Source organism: Zeugodacus cucurbitae, chromosome 5 (assembly GCF_028554725.1).
Source record: "Zeugodacus cucurbitae isolate PBARC_wt_2022May chromosome 5, idZeuCucr1.2, whole genome shotgun sequence".
Classification (NCBI taxonomy): Eukaryota; Metazoa; Arthropoda; class Insecta; order Diptera; family Tephritidae; genus Zeugodacus; species Zeugodacus cucurbitae.
Window position 1 is genome coordinate 53,472,914 of NC_071670.1, and position 17,910 is coordinate 53,490,823.

General features: G+C 29.3%; 1 protein-coding gene across 9 annotated transcripts in view; it reads right to left on the reverse strand.

Annotated features, from left to right (window-relative positions):
* Window positions 1-17,910, reverse strand: part of Sh_1 (potassium voltage-gated channel protein Shaker) — a 390,305-nt gene that overhangs the window by 38,202 nt on the left and 334,193 nt on the right. For 8 of the 9 annotated variants that reach the window (XM_054231434.1, XM_054231432.1, XM_054231433.1 and 5 more), the window contains exons 2-8: window positions 15,751-15,874; window positions 15,378-15,546; window positions 13,812-13,908; window positions 10,079-10,274; window positions 8,245-8,366; window positions 7,298-7,451; window positions 6,220-6,391 (exon numbers count right to left, since the gene is read on the reverse strand). In XM_054231434.1, the coding sequence (XP_054087409.1) occupies window positions 6,220-6,391; window positions 7,298-7,451; window positions 8,245-8,366; window positions 10,079-10,274; window positions 13,812-13,908; window positions 15,378-15,546; window positions 15,751-15,874 (1,034 nt within the window). The remainder of the gene's footprint in view (window positions 1-6,219; window positions 6,392-7,297; window positions 7,452-8,244; window positions 8,367-10,078; window positions 10,275-13,811; window positions 13,909-15,377; window positions 15,547-15,750; window positions 15,875-17,910) is intronic. The other variant, XM_054231436.1, reaches the window with a different exon arrangement.

Here is a 17,910-nt window from a genome sequence, read left to right on the forward strand (position 1 = left end):
TGTATGTATGTATTTACTATATATGCAATTGTTTGTACAAAACGTTGACGAAGGCGAGGCGTCGCGTATATTGAAGTAAAAAAAAAATAGTAATTATACAACGATATAGATTTGCAACATGAGACAAAACGATGAGACTACATTTACTACGATTTGCAAAAAAAAAAAAATAACTGTATTTTAGCACAATATTTATAGATATTTATAACATATGTATTTATGTATGTAAGTATGACAGACGTAGAGATTATGGTAAAACTTGAACGCAACAACACAAACAAAACTTGTTAGGCCACAAAACTTTCAATTACACAAATGAAAGCAAAATATTGGTATTGGTATTGGTATTTGGTATTTGCTGTTTTTGTTGTTGTTGTGGTTAAAGCACAATAGCAGTCGACGAAATTTGCAATTTTAAGCATTTGAAATTGGTGGACGAATCCCCAAAAATTTCGTAGGGTATTGTGAATATGTCAATCGGGCTTGGCAGTGCATACAACACAAGGTTGGCAGGGGGGTGGTGGTGGTTGTGGGACGTGAGTGCGCAGAAGTGGTAAGAATTAGTAAAAATAAAGGATTTGCAATAGATGCAGTGTTAAGGTGAAGTAGTTAAAGTGAGAAGTGTGAGCAAGTCAATAAAAAAATTGAATTCAGTTTTAGTAAAGGGTACATAGATATAAAGTTGAAAAATAATTGAAAATTATAAAAAGTGATGGAATAAATATTATTAAATAACTTACCAGTATGTAAATATACAATTTTATTATTAAATATATTATTATTCTTATTCCTTATTTTCTACATAATAAAATACCAAAAAAAAAATAGTATTATATCTGAAATATACATATCTGTGTTAAAATCTTAAAGTAGCTTAAGGACTTATATAAAAGAAACAACCTCGAATGCTTAATAAGTTGGTCAGCATAAATAACTTGTTTTCATTAACTTAGCTTATGGATTGAAAATAATATTCATAAAAGAAACTTACAACTCCATTAATCTTTGAAAAAATACAAATAAATATATTCATCTATATTTTCACAAAAAAAAAACAAAAAAAAATATATTTTTTTCAAAAGAATTTTTCGAAAAAATTTAACAGGTTTCTTTTCCAGCAAATTTGCTAGAAAAAAGTAAATATGTCATTATATAAATTTTCTATCCGTTCTTGAAATGGATAGAGAAGCTCCATCTGCATCTATTGTTGTGCACTAATCTAATGTTAAAGGTTCTTATATGTCATCCGAATGCTTCTAGGTAGTTCGGTTCCATCGACTTATGAGTCAAAAACTCTATTTTAGTAAGTACACGACCGATTTCAATGAAATTCGGTATTTAATATTTTCTTGACACCCTGATGAGACGGATGAAAAATGGGCGAAATCGGTTCACAACCACGACTGCTTCCCCTATAACCCATTTTTGAATTCCATCTGATACCTAATAAATAAAATTATACAAAAATACTGTACATGAGCTGTGGTATCATCTGTGGAAAAATTGGAAATCGGACTGTAACTTTTTAAGGCCCCGGTTATGGAATACGAAGAACTCAGTGCCTAAGGGTAAGGGTTTATCGAAAATATCGGTAAATCTCTCTGATTTTTTAATGTAATTCAGAGAGAATCTTTTTCGTTTAATAGTGTGCCTTAGTAACAAAAATGGTTAATATCGGATTTTTCAAAAATACGCTGGGCTTTTTACCGAATATATCTGTTAATATATGAGTTACCTAAAATTAAGTGAGCGTATAGTCTTGGATAGTGAGTGAAATCGGTTCAGGAATTACCTAAGTCCTCGGCCCCCATATAAAATGCATATATAATAATTTTCGTTATTTTAGTGGGCTTTATGTCGAATATATGGGTCCAATTGTGTGTTATCTTAATAAAATTCAATCAAAAAATTGCGAGAGTATAAAATGCTCGGTTACGCCCGAACTAACCGAAGTTCATTCTTACTTGTTCCCATTTAGCTGTCTACACTGAAAAAATAAAGCAGTAATGAAGGTCCCCGACAAGAGTAAAAACGTACTCTGAAGAAACGATATAGCAAGTTTACTAGAAAAATCAAAAAGAAAGGGGAGTAACGTAAGTATATACTGATCCATAAAACGTTACACTAAATGTTTAATTAACCCAATATAAATCTTTTGGTGTGCTGATTTAATTATTATTTTAAAAACTCTGGCAAAAGTTCTGAATGGAAGGAAATTTTTAAATTAATGAAATGATTTTCCATTTGAAGGTTATGATATAATTAAATAAAGTCGAAAATTGTGTTCATATTATTACTTTCAATTCAGGTAAGCGTAGTAAGTAATATTATATGTATTTAATTTCTATTTCTGGATTTCAAAAGATTAAAAATATTAGTTTGAAGATAAAGGAATTAATATTTATAGAGTTAAATTCTAAATTAAATTAAATTAATCATAAAATTAATCTATAACTTGATTTTCTATTGAATCGTAATCTGATTAATCAGGATTAATTACGAATTGACTGCATTTAGAACTAATCGACGATTTTAACAATAACTAATGTAAATATATCATTATAGAATATATAATACCACTTATCTACTAAATTTCTTTGTTCAATAATTTAATTCTATAAATAATTTAATGCCTAAAATTAAAGTAATTAAGGAACTAAAAACCAATATGATAAACACACTCAGATATATAGTTATGTATATTTGTTAGTAGTTAGACGAGCGCTGAGTACTCAGCACTCTTGACGTCAGAGATGGGGTTAGAAAGAGTATCCAAAGAGATTAGTACTACAGTTACAAAGTAAGAGAAAAAAATACACTACTACAGACACAGTGAAAGGAAAATGAATTTTGAAATGAATTCGATTAACTACTACTAAATAGAAGTCACTTTTGATGAACTTGAGAAATACTTTCTACGAGCGGTGAAGAGTTTGATGTCAAGGACGTTGGTTAGTACAGTTTAAAAATAAAAGGACGAATACAAGTGAAAGAGTTGTAGTATTTTTTAGTATTTTCAGTAGAATCTATGAAGAATATATATTCGAATGCATGCAACTACACCCACCCACATTAGTATAAGTACAAAAAACATTCAGTAATTGAAGGGAGAGAAACATATTTTTTAGCGTAAATTTTGAAAGATTTGCCAAGGTTCGATAGACATATACACATAAATATGTATCAGAATAACATTTATTTACAATTTTTGTGACCGGTTAGTGGGTTTCAGTACAGTTAATTGCGCCTACTTGCTTGACATAGACACAATACACGCTGCGGCGATTTGCGGGGCGACAATCCCAATTTTAAATTTCACCTTAAAATTACAAACGGACTGCTTGGCGAAACAAATTCGTTTTACTCTGTCAAAGTATATCAGGAGCAATAGACTAAAATTCGAGTAAATTTCTATATATTTACTTCTCAGGAATCGAAATGCTGACGTAGCACACTTTTAGGGGTTTCAGACGATATGGTTTGGTTTGGTGATGTTTAAATAGTTATGAATCATATATCTATATAATACGGATATACATATGTACGTAGAGGCCTCAATGGTTTGGGGAAGAAGAAACAGCTTAATACGCCTTCATATGGGTTTAATAAAGTGAAAATTATATTTCACTTTAAATATTGTATAGTATACTTCTAGGCACTATATAGAATTTTGTTAAATATATTTTTTTTGTTGCTTTTGCTTATATGATAAATGAGTGAGTACCTACGACACACTACGAAATACATACATAAGTATGTTTTATAGTATTCATTTTCATTAATGAAGTGTTACCGCTACTTTAAGTTAATGAATGATATTGATGCGCCTAAAACTATGCTTGCTTAAATCTAAATGTATATATGTAAATACCTAACACCTACACACCTACACCTACTCACACACTCATATATATATATGTACGCTATACATCGATGTACAAAAGTATATATTTATTTTAATTTTGTTTTTGTAAATATTTGAGTAAAAAAATGTTATACACACAGCACCTACACAATAATCCTGTATAAATTACAAGTACAAAAATTACGAGTAATCATTACTTAAATACATTTCGTCGAAAAAAAAAAAAACAATTCGAGAAAAAATCACAAAAAGTATACTGCGTGAGCGGGCAAAGATTTGGGAAGCACTTTTGAAAGCACTTTTTGGAGTACTTTGGAAAGTACTTTCCCAAGCACTACTTTTTTTCACAGTTTTTAATATTTTTTTTTTAGTTTTCTATTATCATTCGTTGTCTTTTTTCGCTACCATTTTACACTCAAAGGTACAGTACAAATGAATTTTCGTTTTGCGTTTGCTTTGCCATCTTTACTATGTTAAGTTTACTATATTTTTGATATTTATAGAAAAAGCGGTAATTTTTTTTTAATATGGAAATTAAAGTGTTTTTGGTATGCTTTTCAAATGTTTTTTTTATAAAAAAATTTCTTTGCAAGCTTATAGTGGACTTTGGCGGAGGGAGGGAAACGTAAGAAGTGGGTTTGAAATAAATTTGTAGGGGGGGAAAGTGCATGTGTAAGGTATTTGTGTTTGCTGTTTTAAATATTTAAGTTTAAATGTATTTTTTGTTATTAATTCGTAGTTTCTTGAACATCAGTAAAAGGCTCAAGTGTTGACAGATATTTGTTGCGCGAAGTAGAACTTCACCGAAGATTCTTAATCTGATGGTATCTTAATGGATTTCTTTTGTATTTACTATAATATTAATTTTTATAATTTTAACAATTTAAAATTAGACTTTATTTAAATTTTAAAATATTTATATATTTTAATATGAGTTATAAAAATATATTTTGTTTAACAAAATTATAATATAATTTAAAATTTTTTATCACAATCAAAATTTTTTAATATTTAATAATCGCAAAAAGTTAAATTTTCAAAAGCAATTTTTACTCAATTAACTATTTTATTGCTTGGAGGTATTTAAGATTTCTTCTTAATTTAGTAAATTAGTAAATTGTTTCCATTAATATGTTTTAACAAACAAGGTTTGAAGATAAATTTTTTAATTGCGTTGATTTGAATTTAAATTGAGGAGAATGAATTAAATTATTCAATTAAGGCTTAATGGCGCCAACTAATTGACTCAATTAATTTTATTGCTTTAATTTAAAATGTTTTTTCTTTTATTAAAATAATAATTAATAATAATATAACTAATTGACTAAATTAAGACTTAATAGAGGCAATTAATTATTAACTAAATTAACTTTTTTTGTTTTGATTTATATTTTTTTTTATAAAAAATAATTTAATTCGGAAGAAGGACTAATTTTAGTATCGAGTTCATTTAGGTTACACAAACAATTATTTTAAATTGCATATTGATATTTGAATTAAGAATTTAGAAACAGGGTCTTCTGGAATTTAAGCTTCAATTTAATTTAATAATCGATCTAGATCGATCTTCTTCTCTAAGAATGAAGATCTGTCAGATAGAAAAAATTTAGCTAAATAAATTGCTAAAATTAAGATTATTAAATATTTAACAGTTTCATCTTTATATACGAAAGGATAAATCGAAATTTTTAAATATTTGCTGCTGAGATTATTTTCTAAATTACGTATTCGTGTATTAATAATCTAAACGCAGTCTTATGATTTTCCGACAATAATTTTAGTTATGTTCGAAACATTTAATATCTACTTTTGAGCTTTTAACTGATATCCGAAATATTATTGTTATAAGAAATTTCCAAGCACAATTCAAATGACTTGAAATTTTCAAAAATATTTGCATTCTTAGATTTTTTGCCATTTTTTAGAAAATAGCATATGAGAAAAAAAAAAATAGTTTCGATCTTATAGAGTGAGTGTTTTGTTTTCGGGGGCTCACTGTGTTAGCTGAGTGTGTGTACTTGTATCCAAAGATTCTTTTTTGAAAGGATTTATGTGTGTGAGTGCGTGTGCATGGGTTTATATAGAGATCGTTAGAATGGTTGTGCGCGGTTGGTAATAGTAATAGCAGTAGTAGTAGTAGTAGTTGTAATAGTTGTTGTGGTGGTGATAGCGGTAGTAGTAGCAGTAAGAGTGGTGGTTGTGGTGAGTAAGGTTTGTATAGTTGAATTTTTTTTGAAGGGTTTAGTATAGGTGTATGGGTTGGGTATTATCAGTTTTTGAGTTTTGTGTTTTTGTATGTATTTTTTGTGTGTGGTTTGTTTGTTTTTGTTTTGCTTTTTTCGTCTGGAACTTACCTATAAATAAGAAAAATATAAGTAAACCTAATTCCCGCATTGAGGCTTTCAGAGTTCGTCCTAAAATTTGTAAACCCTTCGAATGCCTAGATAACTTAAATATTCGAAATACTCGAACTAATCGTATCACTCGTAATATTGCCAAGGACATAGCCTGATTCGATGACTTGTCCTAAAAAATTATAATCGGTATGGCATGTTTTCAATCAACAAATTATTATATATAGTATATATAAATGTAAATAGTTTTTGTTTTTTTTTTTATATAAATATTATATATAAGTATGTATATATAGAGTATATGTAAATAGTTATGTAATTGAACATTTAATAACAAACATAAATTTATAGTATTTAGTAAATAGTAAATAGTAACAAATAGCGGTGGGTATACTATTGTATTGATTAGTAATTGAAATTGATACAAAAATAATATGGAAATTATCATATAAATATATATATTGCTATATACATAGTATATATATATTTATAGATATAGTAGAGAGAGAGCGTGAAAGATAGAGTTAGACAATAATAGATATATATTTATATATATATACTAAGTGAGTATTTATGTTTACATACAGGTGTATTTATGTACTTGTTTATAAGTGTAAGTATTTAGAAACGCTTTACTATTTTTGAATGAATTATTTTTTGGCGACACGAAACCATTAGCCAATTCGAAACTTAAAAATATATAAATAATTTTGAATTTTGGTCTTCAGTGTTAATTTTTTAGAAAAAAACAATTGTGATTTTAAAAATTCTACAAAAAAAAAATTTTTTGAAAAACAAAATTTTGAAAAAAATTTTGAAAATTTTTTCTTTTTTCAAATTTTATATACTAGCTTATAATTCTCAAATCAGTTGTATAAAATGTGTAGTTTTCATATTTTACAATTTTTTTTGCACTGTTAATCATTATGCAATGCTTCATAAATATTTTAATTTTCGAAATACTGTTGTTGTTGTAATTATAAAGCAATATAATTTGCAACTAGTAATAGCAACAATAAAGTAAACTAAAAATGTATGCATTTGTGTACTTTTAAGTTTCTCACACAAGACAACATACCTGTGGACTGACTGGCGCTTTTGGAAGATTTAACGTATCCTCCTCTTCGGCGACGACGGTCGCCAATGTTATAAAATACGGAATGATGGCGATTATGTCGATAACATTCATGACATCCCTGCAGAAATGTAACTTATTCGGACATGCGAGGAACCTTTAAATCGTGAAGAGAGAATGAGAGAGAGAAAAAAAAAACACAACATGTGAGTATGAAAGAGATTTGGTGAGAATGAATGAGGAGATAATGACATGTATGGTTTTCAGAAAATTAAAAAACAAAAATTTATATATAAATTATAGAAGGTAAAAAATATGGGTTGAAGTCTTGACCACAATAGATTTAAATCTTAAACTCGTCATATTTTTTATTGTATGAATTTTGGTTTTTATCTTTGCTTTTTTTCGCCTTCTTAGTGAGGTTCTGCTCCATTATTTTTGTACTGACTATATGCACAATTTATCGGATATTAAAATATGCTATATTTATTTTTAAATCTATTTATTGTACTTCTTAACCCTAGAAGGTCATCGCTATTTTTAAAAAGTAGAGGTCATCCCTCGTCGATTCGACGACGGCATTACTCAAAGTCCTTTATATATTATCCTACCTACCAAAACCTACTAAAATCAATATATTCACATTACCTGGTTTATATATTTTCTAAATAAAACAATATCAAACAGTTTTTCTTAAATCTTTTGTTAAATAAATAAAATTTTCACAGCCTTGATTCATTCGGCTTTTGTACAAAATAAACACTCGCGTCGTCGAAACGACGAGGCATGACTTTCCAGGGTTAAATATGCTTTCCTTTTCTTAAAAAATTTAAATACTTATATTTTTTTTTTTGAAAATCGCTTTACATATCTGAACTTATTTTTTATTTAAAATATTTTTTCAATCACTTTTTGAACTATAAACCCTTACAAAAGAACATCAAACTTACCTGACTGTGAGTTCAAATGTAAACCAAATAATACATAACGTTTCTATAAGGAAGAAAGGATCTGTGATGTCAGGCACCTCGTCTTCCTCGATTTTTGTGCCATTTGTTGTTGTATTGAACACCTGTTAAGTTGAGAAATAATAAAAAAAAATATGTAAATTATAAAATTTTAGCTTCTAAATTAAGTATAAATAAACACTTAGTTAGCAGAAAAGCATTTACAGAGTCTGATGGTGAAAGGAGAAAATAAATAAGGTTGTGTAGATTTATGTATGATCATAAATAGTAATAGGTGAAGGGAGAATTCGTTTTAGGAAGAATCGTAAATATTGATCAAGCATCATGATTATTTTAAAATAAAAATTTTATTCAGAAAAATTAAAAATTCTTCCTAGAGGGTTGGTTGTGGAGTATTTATAAAATGACGATAAGAATAAGATATATGATATATTTTACTTTTTACAACTTAATGTCAAAAGGATAAGTGCACTGTAGGCAATCGTTATATTCATCGTAGGTATACACATAAATATTTTTATAGCTGTACATTTTTCGAAAATAAATTAATAAGAGTATTTATATTTTATTATCCGTTAATACTATTTGAGCTTATTTAGCTATAAACATTGAATTCGGAGGTAAACTGGTTTGAGTGCCTTGAAATGGTAAAAAACTATTATACGAATAAAGGGCATTTGTGTCAAATAAATAGCGCTTGAAATATCTGTAATCAATGTGTGATAAAATATCTATAGGAGCTTTCTTGAAGCTTTTACAATAAAATTGTGGAAGCGATGTTAAAAATTTCTACACTTGGTAATTACTTATATAGCAGTATCTAATGCTTATAAAGCTGTTTTAACTATGTATCTTCATAAAAGCTTTCGAGCTTGCTTTGAAAAAGTGATTATAAAGTTGTAAAAAACAACGAAAATGACAGATCCTTCACTATATAAATATCTATAAAGGCATCGATAATAAAAATTATTTAATCAACATAAAGCTTTCAAGTTGAGTGCTTCGAAATCGTGCAAACGAGCTTAAAAACAATGATTTGCTGCTAAGCTTTGATTGCATTTTCATAAAGCTTTTAAGTAAAGAATTTCTTATCTCTGAACAGCTGGTTTGGAACTTGCCAAAGTTGATGAAGCTTTCGTTAAGCTTTCGATACAATAATCAAAATTTTGTAGATTAACATCAAAATTGAATTAATGAAATTACTAAAACTCAATTTTATATTGTTCAAACCAGTGTACACTCAAAATTTTTGCGCTGGCATTACATTACAGGCTGAATAATTATATTTAGATAACATTTATATTTTATCAAAAGGCTTTGGTTGGAGCACACTGAGTTACAACACCGAACAAATAGTATATGGAATAAAAAATAAGTATTTTTATCAGAAAAAAAATTATCCAACCCGATCCATGAGCTTTTCGTTTCGAACAAATTTGACATCAAGTTGCAAAAATCCGCGCGATAAAGCAGAAAAAGTATAAACAAAGGAGATGTAGTCAAATGTTTGTGTTAATGTTATAAATAAAGAAAGTGAAAGAGAAAGTGAACACAAAAGAAGATGAGAAATTGAGCTTTTTCACATGTGCTTTAGTTTTGGAATGAAAGCTCAACTAATACACAGATATTTACGCACTTCCAAGCTCTTCGGTTTTATATACATATAACGAGGAGCTTTCACTCAGACTCAAACTGTTTCGGATATTTTATGTCATTTATTTTTACAAAAAAGCTATGATGAAAGCTCCATATGTGAAAAAGCTCAATTTGTTTAAGTTTAATATTCATATCGCTTTAATTTAAGTGTTCAACTCACCTTGTAATGCTTAAATTCGGGTAATGTTTCTAGACAAAATATAACAATTGATAGCAATATAACAAATACACTAATTATGGCTACAACTCTGGCGGCTTGCGAACTCTCCGGATACTCGAAAAGTAACCAGACTTTTCTTTGATTCTCATTATCCGGCAATGGTCTTTCTTCTTCTTTAATAAAGCCTTCATCCTCTCTGTGTTGGGTTCACAAACGGTTATTGTTGTAGTGGTGTTGTTGTGGAAGATATTTAGAAAAGTAGAGTGTATATTATTTAGCATTTTTTATCTAAAAATTTTGATTAATATTTTTTTAAGAAACAACAATTAGTTTACAATAAATTTAATTAAATTACAGATTATTATTTTTAAACAAAAATACAATTAAGTCAATTAAATGTTTACCGGCGTACACTTCAACCACTGAAGCTTCTAAGAAATTATTCAAAAGTTCAACAGAAATAGATCAACAACAATTCTACATTTAATAAAACTAAACGAAGAATTCAAAAATCATTTTCCTTCGTTCGAATGCACGAGTGTATGTATGTAAATATTTGTATATAATAGAAATATTTAAATATTAAATATATAACATAAAATGAAAAAACATTCAAATTGGAAAAGAAATCGAAAATACACAACAATAAAATCAACGGCTGTGTTGCCAAATTTCACAGCGCATAACGGTGTACGCAGCAGCAGCAGCGGTGTCGGTTAGTTTTCGCATTCGCTGAGAAGGTACGTGTCTTCAAAATTCGAGCTTGTGTGTGAGCGCCACGCTATCTGCCCAGCGTTGTATTTGTTGTACTACAAAATGATGGCGTCTACATACTACTAAATACATATAAGTAAATGCGCTGTGTGTCTGTGTCGTGTTGTGGTCGTGGATGTGTATGAGTTACGTTTAGGCTTTAGCTTTTTGGTGATCGTCGCACTTGTTTTGTGGTGAAATTCGCATTTTATTTTCAAATGGAATTCGTTTTTTATTGTTTACATTTTGCTTGCAGCTTTGGCGCATGCGTGTGCGTGTCACGGTACCGGCCACATACTCCCCCCATGCCGTATGCACAAAATTTTAAGCTGGTGGTCAAGTGATTAACTGTGTCTTATTAGCGACTATTTTGCTTTGATTTTTTACATATTTTTGTTGGCTTTTGCGTTTTCAATTTTGTTGCAGCATTCAAAGAATTTCGCATTACCGATTGTGTGTAGTCTTTTTCAATATTTTTGTTTTAATAATAAAATATATAAGATATATAAGTCCAAATTGTTTCAAGTTTTGTTCAATTTCATACAACAGCAATTTTAAGGAACGAACAACAGCAATAACACTTAAAACAATATTTATATATGTACATTTATAACTATAAAGTAATGATTGTTAGAGTAGATGTCACGAGTATTAATTGTTGATTTTCTTATACATTCAATCAATTAATAAAAAAAAAGTAAGTTTATGCCCAGTTGGAAACCTCTGAGTGGAGATTCTGAAATACTTGAGGTTATGTTGAAGTTAGTGGAACTTTGCTATTTTTCGCACTTTATATATTCACTATGTTTTTAACTTTATTACATGAAGAAGTAAAATTTCTATTGAAATAATGACCTACACCATAAAAAACATATTCTTTTTTCTAAATATCTAATATGCAATAGAGGTTTTTAGGCTAAGGTACTCTCCTTTACTTCATCTTTTAAATCTTCAAAATTTAATCAATAAGTAATTTCAAAATAGAACAAGTACAGGATCCTTTTATTCCAAAGGTTTCTAGGGGTTTAAGACTTCTAGTACTAGACGAGCTCTTAACTATTACTATCATCAAATAATCCAAGTTGATAAGATTGTTTGAAAATTGTTATACAAGTCTTCTATCCCTAATGGAAACATGTTGCTCGAAAATTTTGATGTTAACTTAAGAAAGGCAATCAAGGATTTCGATATCTCTAACTCAATATATTTATATTTATTTTATATATATATTATAATCTTTGTTTTCAAGATAGATCACGGTTGCTTAGATCTACGTTTTATTCTATTGAATCCAATGTGCTTAGTATTCGAAAAACTTAACGTAATTTCGGGTGATTTTTGAAATAACTTTTTTCAATACTTACTAAATAAAGTCGGGGAAAATTTTAGTTTCTATCTAAATATTCCTACTGACTTGTTTTGCATACAACTGTGGCGAATTCGTTACTAAGATTGAGGGATTCTTTCCTACTAGTCAGCTGTAATAAGGGACAACCTAATATACTTAGTAGATTTCCGCTTATATACAATATTACGGATTTCCTTCATCCAGAAGAATTAAATCTGAATTTGTGCTTTATAACCTCCCCTCTTGAGAAAAATGTGAGAAGGATAGATATTAAGACACTGACATACGTATACGGATGGTTCCAAACTAGAAAACTGAGTGTGAGGCGATGTATTTTCAGCAAAATTAGATACCAGAATAGAATAAATGATAGTCCGGAGACCAGATCAAAGAAATCCTTCTCGTATTGACAAAGAGGGTGCTTACTGCAAGAAGTATATTAAATGATTTCCTCCAAGATGGTCAAAGAATGCCTCGAGATATTAATAGAACTGGCATCTTTTTTCACGATGAACCTGTAATGGGTTCCTGAACACAGTGATACTCGTATTCTAGGCAACTGTGAAGCAGATGAACTAGCCAGGTTATGCACAACCTTATAATTAGATTCCAATAAAGAGGGAATATACTAATTATGTCCTAGATTTGACTGAGTTACATTGAAAGCAATCCCTGATTTACTCAACAGGTAGACAAATATGGCCAATAGGGAATAGGGGCGGATATCTCGACTATGGGAATTAAAAAGAATAATAATAGATTATTGTGATTGGGAAAAACAATAGCATATCTCTTGGACTAAATGTTTTAAAATGAATATTCCTCTAGTTATGATAAGTAGGTATCTTAAGTTGTATGTTGTAGTAGTCAGGGAATGCAAATTATCAGAGTTACCTTTTGGGAATATCATTGTTCAATGGTAGTTTAAGAAACCTTTCATTTAACTATATTTTAACGGAGGAAATGTTACAGATTTTTTTAAACATTATTTTTACAAAAATACTAACACTGAGTTTAGTTTCTTTTGAGTCATGATGCATCATGGTCTTTTATGAGGCGAACATTCAGTGCGCTCTGAGATGTTCTGAAGTGCAGATGATTTTATAATTATATTATGTTTCTATATATTGAATAAAGTATCTATGTGTATTATTATTACTAAATCTACTTGCAACTGAGTGCTCCGTAAGGTGTGAGGAGCCTGCAAAATGTGTATAATATTAACAAAATATACTGTTAACTACATTTTTTTACTAAGCTAAGAGTTCATGCATTATTATACATAGTTCTTCCAACTGGGCTTTATAAATTTTGATTTCATAGTGTAATTGTTAAAGAAAAATTAAGACAAATTTATTTAAAAAAATATATTTCGTTTCAAAAAGTGTTTTGCGCTGTACATTTATTGTGTAAACAAGTCTACATGAAAAAAAAAACCATATTTATTATTTAATTAAATTCATTCAGCATTAACATTCCAATTAAGTAAATCTACGCAACAGCTTTTCAACCAATTATTTATTATTTATGCATATTATTATTACTTGTTTTATTGTTGTTAATAATAATAATAATGTTAACGTTTATAGCCAAAAATACCAATTTGGCTTATTAGTTTGGTAATTTTCTTACCTGAATTTATTAATTGCTTGATCACCTAATTCATAAAATTTTATTTCTTCACTAAATACGTCTAAAGGGACATTGACCGGTCTCCGCAGTCGACCACCTAAATGAGGGAGTTTATTTATTGTTACAAAAATCATAAAATAAAATCATGACAAAGGTATAGGAATGAATTTTATGTTATAAAAATTAAGTATAAAATATACATTTATTTGTGGCAAAAAACATAATATTATTATGAAAATACGAGACATTTGTTGCGTGAATGAGTATGATTGTTTTAATGTTAAGTTATGTAAGTGTTGGTGCGATAGTGATTGTATTTTGTCCGATGAATGGGGGTAAAAGAGAAGAGCAGAAAAATATATGTTAATATTTATTTTTAAAAATTTTTTTTATTTAATTGTAACACACTCAATAAATAAAAAAAATATATATTTTTCATAATTTAAGTCATAACCGTTTAAATAACACAAATAAGGGGGTCCTCCTTTGAACCATCATATATGGTATGTCGTTTCATATACCAAAGTGGTTGAGGCGCTATTGGGGATCATGCGATACTTTGATTCAAAAATGTTATCTTGTTCTCATCAACATCCCAACGTATGTCATATTAATATTTTAACAGAGATCGTTTCTTATCGATCCATTGAAGGAATTGAAGTCCAGTACTGAGAGTATCTAAAACCTTCATGTCGACTTTGAGGAAGTTTTTAGATCGCACGACAGATCTCTTTAGATATAAATGAAGAGATCTAGTGGCCAATGCCTAGAACATATTTATGATCTCGGGAAAAAATGATAAGAAACAGATCGACCATCATCATTTTAAAAGAAACGGATTTACCTTTGGAAAAATTGGGAAAATATTATTCTCAAAAATTTCAAACTTAATGAGTTCTCAGACTGGAAGACAATTTGTCATGCGATTTCTATAAACTATTATTCGAGAAAATATTTCGACAAGAAGGACTAAAGAGTTCAGTTAGTACCTACCAAAATATTTTTAGTAGTATAGATTGTGTTTTGCGAAAGGTCAAAGAAGTTATTGGACCTTAACATACGGACATTAGACCCAGTGTCGCCGACATAATACTAATCTTTCGAAAAATAAAGGTCATAAAAGAAACAATTCTTGACTCAACATCTATGGCCTCAATAAAGATTTAATGGTAGGCTTTGAACCCAAGGTAACTGTAATCTTATTAGCAATTGGCACTTAGTAACTTTAATAAATATGTACATGGACAGAGGTCTCAGGCTTCAAAATTTGTTAAGGTGATCTTTGTTGTATTCGAGATAAAACTCTGCGAAAGATTGTGCATGTTGGCAACAATGAGTATTCTTTCAATTAAAACCAAGTCCAAATGACGAATATATCTGGATCAGTACAATTAAACGATCTTAATCGGATAATTCGTCGAATACATAAACATTTATTTTATTTAAATTTAAAGATACAACTACTAAAACATATTTCTAAGTCTACAATACATAAATAGTAAATAATGTTTATACAACAACAACATTGAATTACAACAAATATACCATAGGTTGTTCAACACTTACCACTTTGATAATAGTATAAAATTGCATCGAAGCTCGGCCGACTACGGTCAAAAAAATATTCATTTCTAAGCGGGTCAAAGTACCGTAATCGCCGAGCTGGATCCCCCAGCAGTGTGTCCGGAAATTGATTTAACGTTCGTAATTGTGTTTCGAACCTTAACCCGCTTACCTGTTAAAACAGAGGTGTGAGTAGAAAAGACAAATGGAAGTGAAATTTGTGAAGAAAATGATAATGAGTTGAAATATTAGAAGAATCTAAGCATATTTCGGTGATAAGATAAAAATATATATTTTTTTCGTTTGATATTTGCTAAAGTATTTAATTTTATATTAATTAATTATATTTTTTATTAATTTTTCAAAAATTACTTACATTTATAACGACTCTTTCGCAAAAATCATGATCATGAGGAATGGGTTCAAAGTGTTGTGGCCCCCCACCATACCCATGACCTGCCCCCCCTTCTTCGTCTTGACTGCTTAATTTGGGTAAAGACCTGTAAGTACAAGAAATTGAAAGACAAGGGATTAGTGAAAGTCATTATTTATTTAATAAAATATTCATTAAAAATTATTGTATTTTGAAAAATTTAATTCTTAATTCTTAAAATTTCCTTAATTTAAATTTTCATAATTTTATTATGTCTTATAAATTTGTTGTTGCAAGTTAAACATTACCACTTATTTTTCAACAAGTTCGTCGCTTTTTACTGTGACCTTTCCTGCTGAATAGCTGTTGGCACAGTTTTCACTATCGCTTGCCAAGCAGCGATTTCCTTGCATTTAACACTTCAATAAATGTACAATTAAGCGGAAATTTTTATGTTCGTGTTGAAAGTGTAATTGAAAGCATTTTTTATGATATGAGATAAGTAGTGGTTTTTGGCAAATTCTCGCCTTTATATATGATAATATCACATTCATTATGGCTGTAAAAGTTTTCAATGGCTTTGGCTATGATGCCAAGTTTTGACATTAATGATAATTTTCTTGAAAAAATATTAAAGCTACTATGAACCCAACACTGGAAGCATGACTCATGAAATAATCGATAGATATACAAAAATCGAGTATAAATCGATTTATCGATAGATTAAGTGAAATTCGCCAACAGCCATTTTGGACTTCAATTCGATAAAATGTCTTTGAAATATTAAAAAGAAATACACCAAACTTCAGCTAACGAAATTTAAAGTATTATCCATTTCTGTGAATTTTGAGAATAAAATTCTATTTTTTTTCAAAAGTGATTGATGTTCACCAATCCTGACCCATATTTCCGTTGTTTGAAAAATGAACCTTACTATTTTCGAGATTTGTTCAAAAAGCTTTAATATATTATTTATTCTTCAAAGCGTAATAAATATGCAATCGTCTAAAAAGATCCTCATTTCCTCATTTCCTCAAATCCTCAAATTAAATGTTTTCATTATACTCTCGCAACAAAGGGGTTATAATAGTTTTGTTCACATAACGGTTGTTTGTAAGTCCTAAAACTAAAAGAGTTAGTCATACGGTTATATATACCAAAGTGATCAGGGTGGCGAGTAAAGATCAAATCCGGATGTCTGTCTATCCGTCCGTGCAACCTGTAACTTGAATAAAATTTGAGGTATCTTAATGAAACTTGGTAACATGTTTTTTGACACCATAAGAAGGTTCAGTTCAAAAATGGGCGAAATCAGACCACTGACACGCCCACAAAATAAACTAAGAAAGTGAAATTTGGTACAAAGTATCGTTCTAGGGAGGGGCATTTGGATGTAAATTTTTTTGGGAAAGTGGGCGTGACCCCGTCCCTACTAAGTTTTTTCCACATATCTCGTAAACTACTAAAGCTTTATCGACTAAACTCAAGAGTAGTTTATTTTGGTCACTTCCTTTTACAGTCCAAAAATGGAAGAAATCAGATTATAACCACGCCCACCTCCCATACAAAAGTTATGTTGAAAACTAAAATCTTTGAAGCCGATCTGAATCGTTTAATTTACAATATATAAAGTAAGCACTAGAGAAGATATCGGAACAGAACTTTGCACAAATATTACATTTATAGCGTGGTATCGCCTTTCTAAAAATCGTCGAAATCAGACCATAAATTTTCAAGACCCCATATATCGAATATGAGGACCTCAGCGCTTCTAATTTTTTTCCCCGAAAATCTAGGTAAGTCTCTCAGATATTTTGAAGAAATTCAGAGAGAATATGTTTCTTCTATTAATCGTTGAAATCAGAAAATAAATTTTCAAGACCCTATATATCGAATATGAGGACCTCAGCGCTTCTAATTTTTTTCCTCTGATATTTTGTCTCTCAGATATTTTGAAGAAATTCAGAGGGAATATCCAAATATGCCAAAAATGGGTGAAATCGGGTCATAACTTCACCTAGCTCCCAAGTACCCAATATTAGGGTTTTTTACTTTCACTGGACTTTATACCATATTAGTATATGCCAAATATTTGCGTCAAATTAATACAATTAAATAAAAAATAAATTAAATTCGGTTTCACCCGCACTTAGCCCTTCCTTA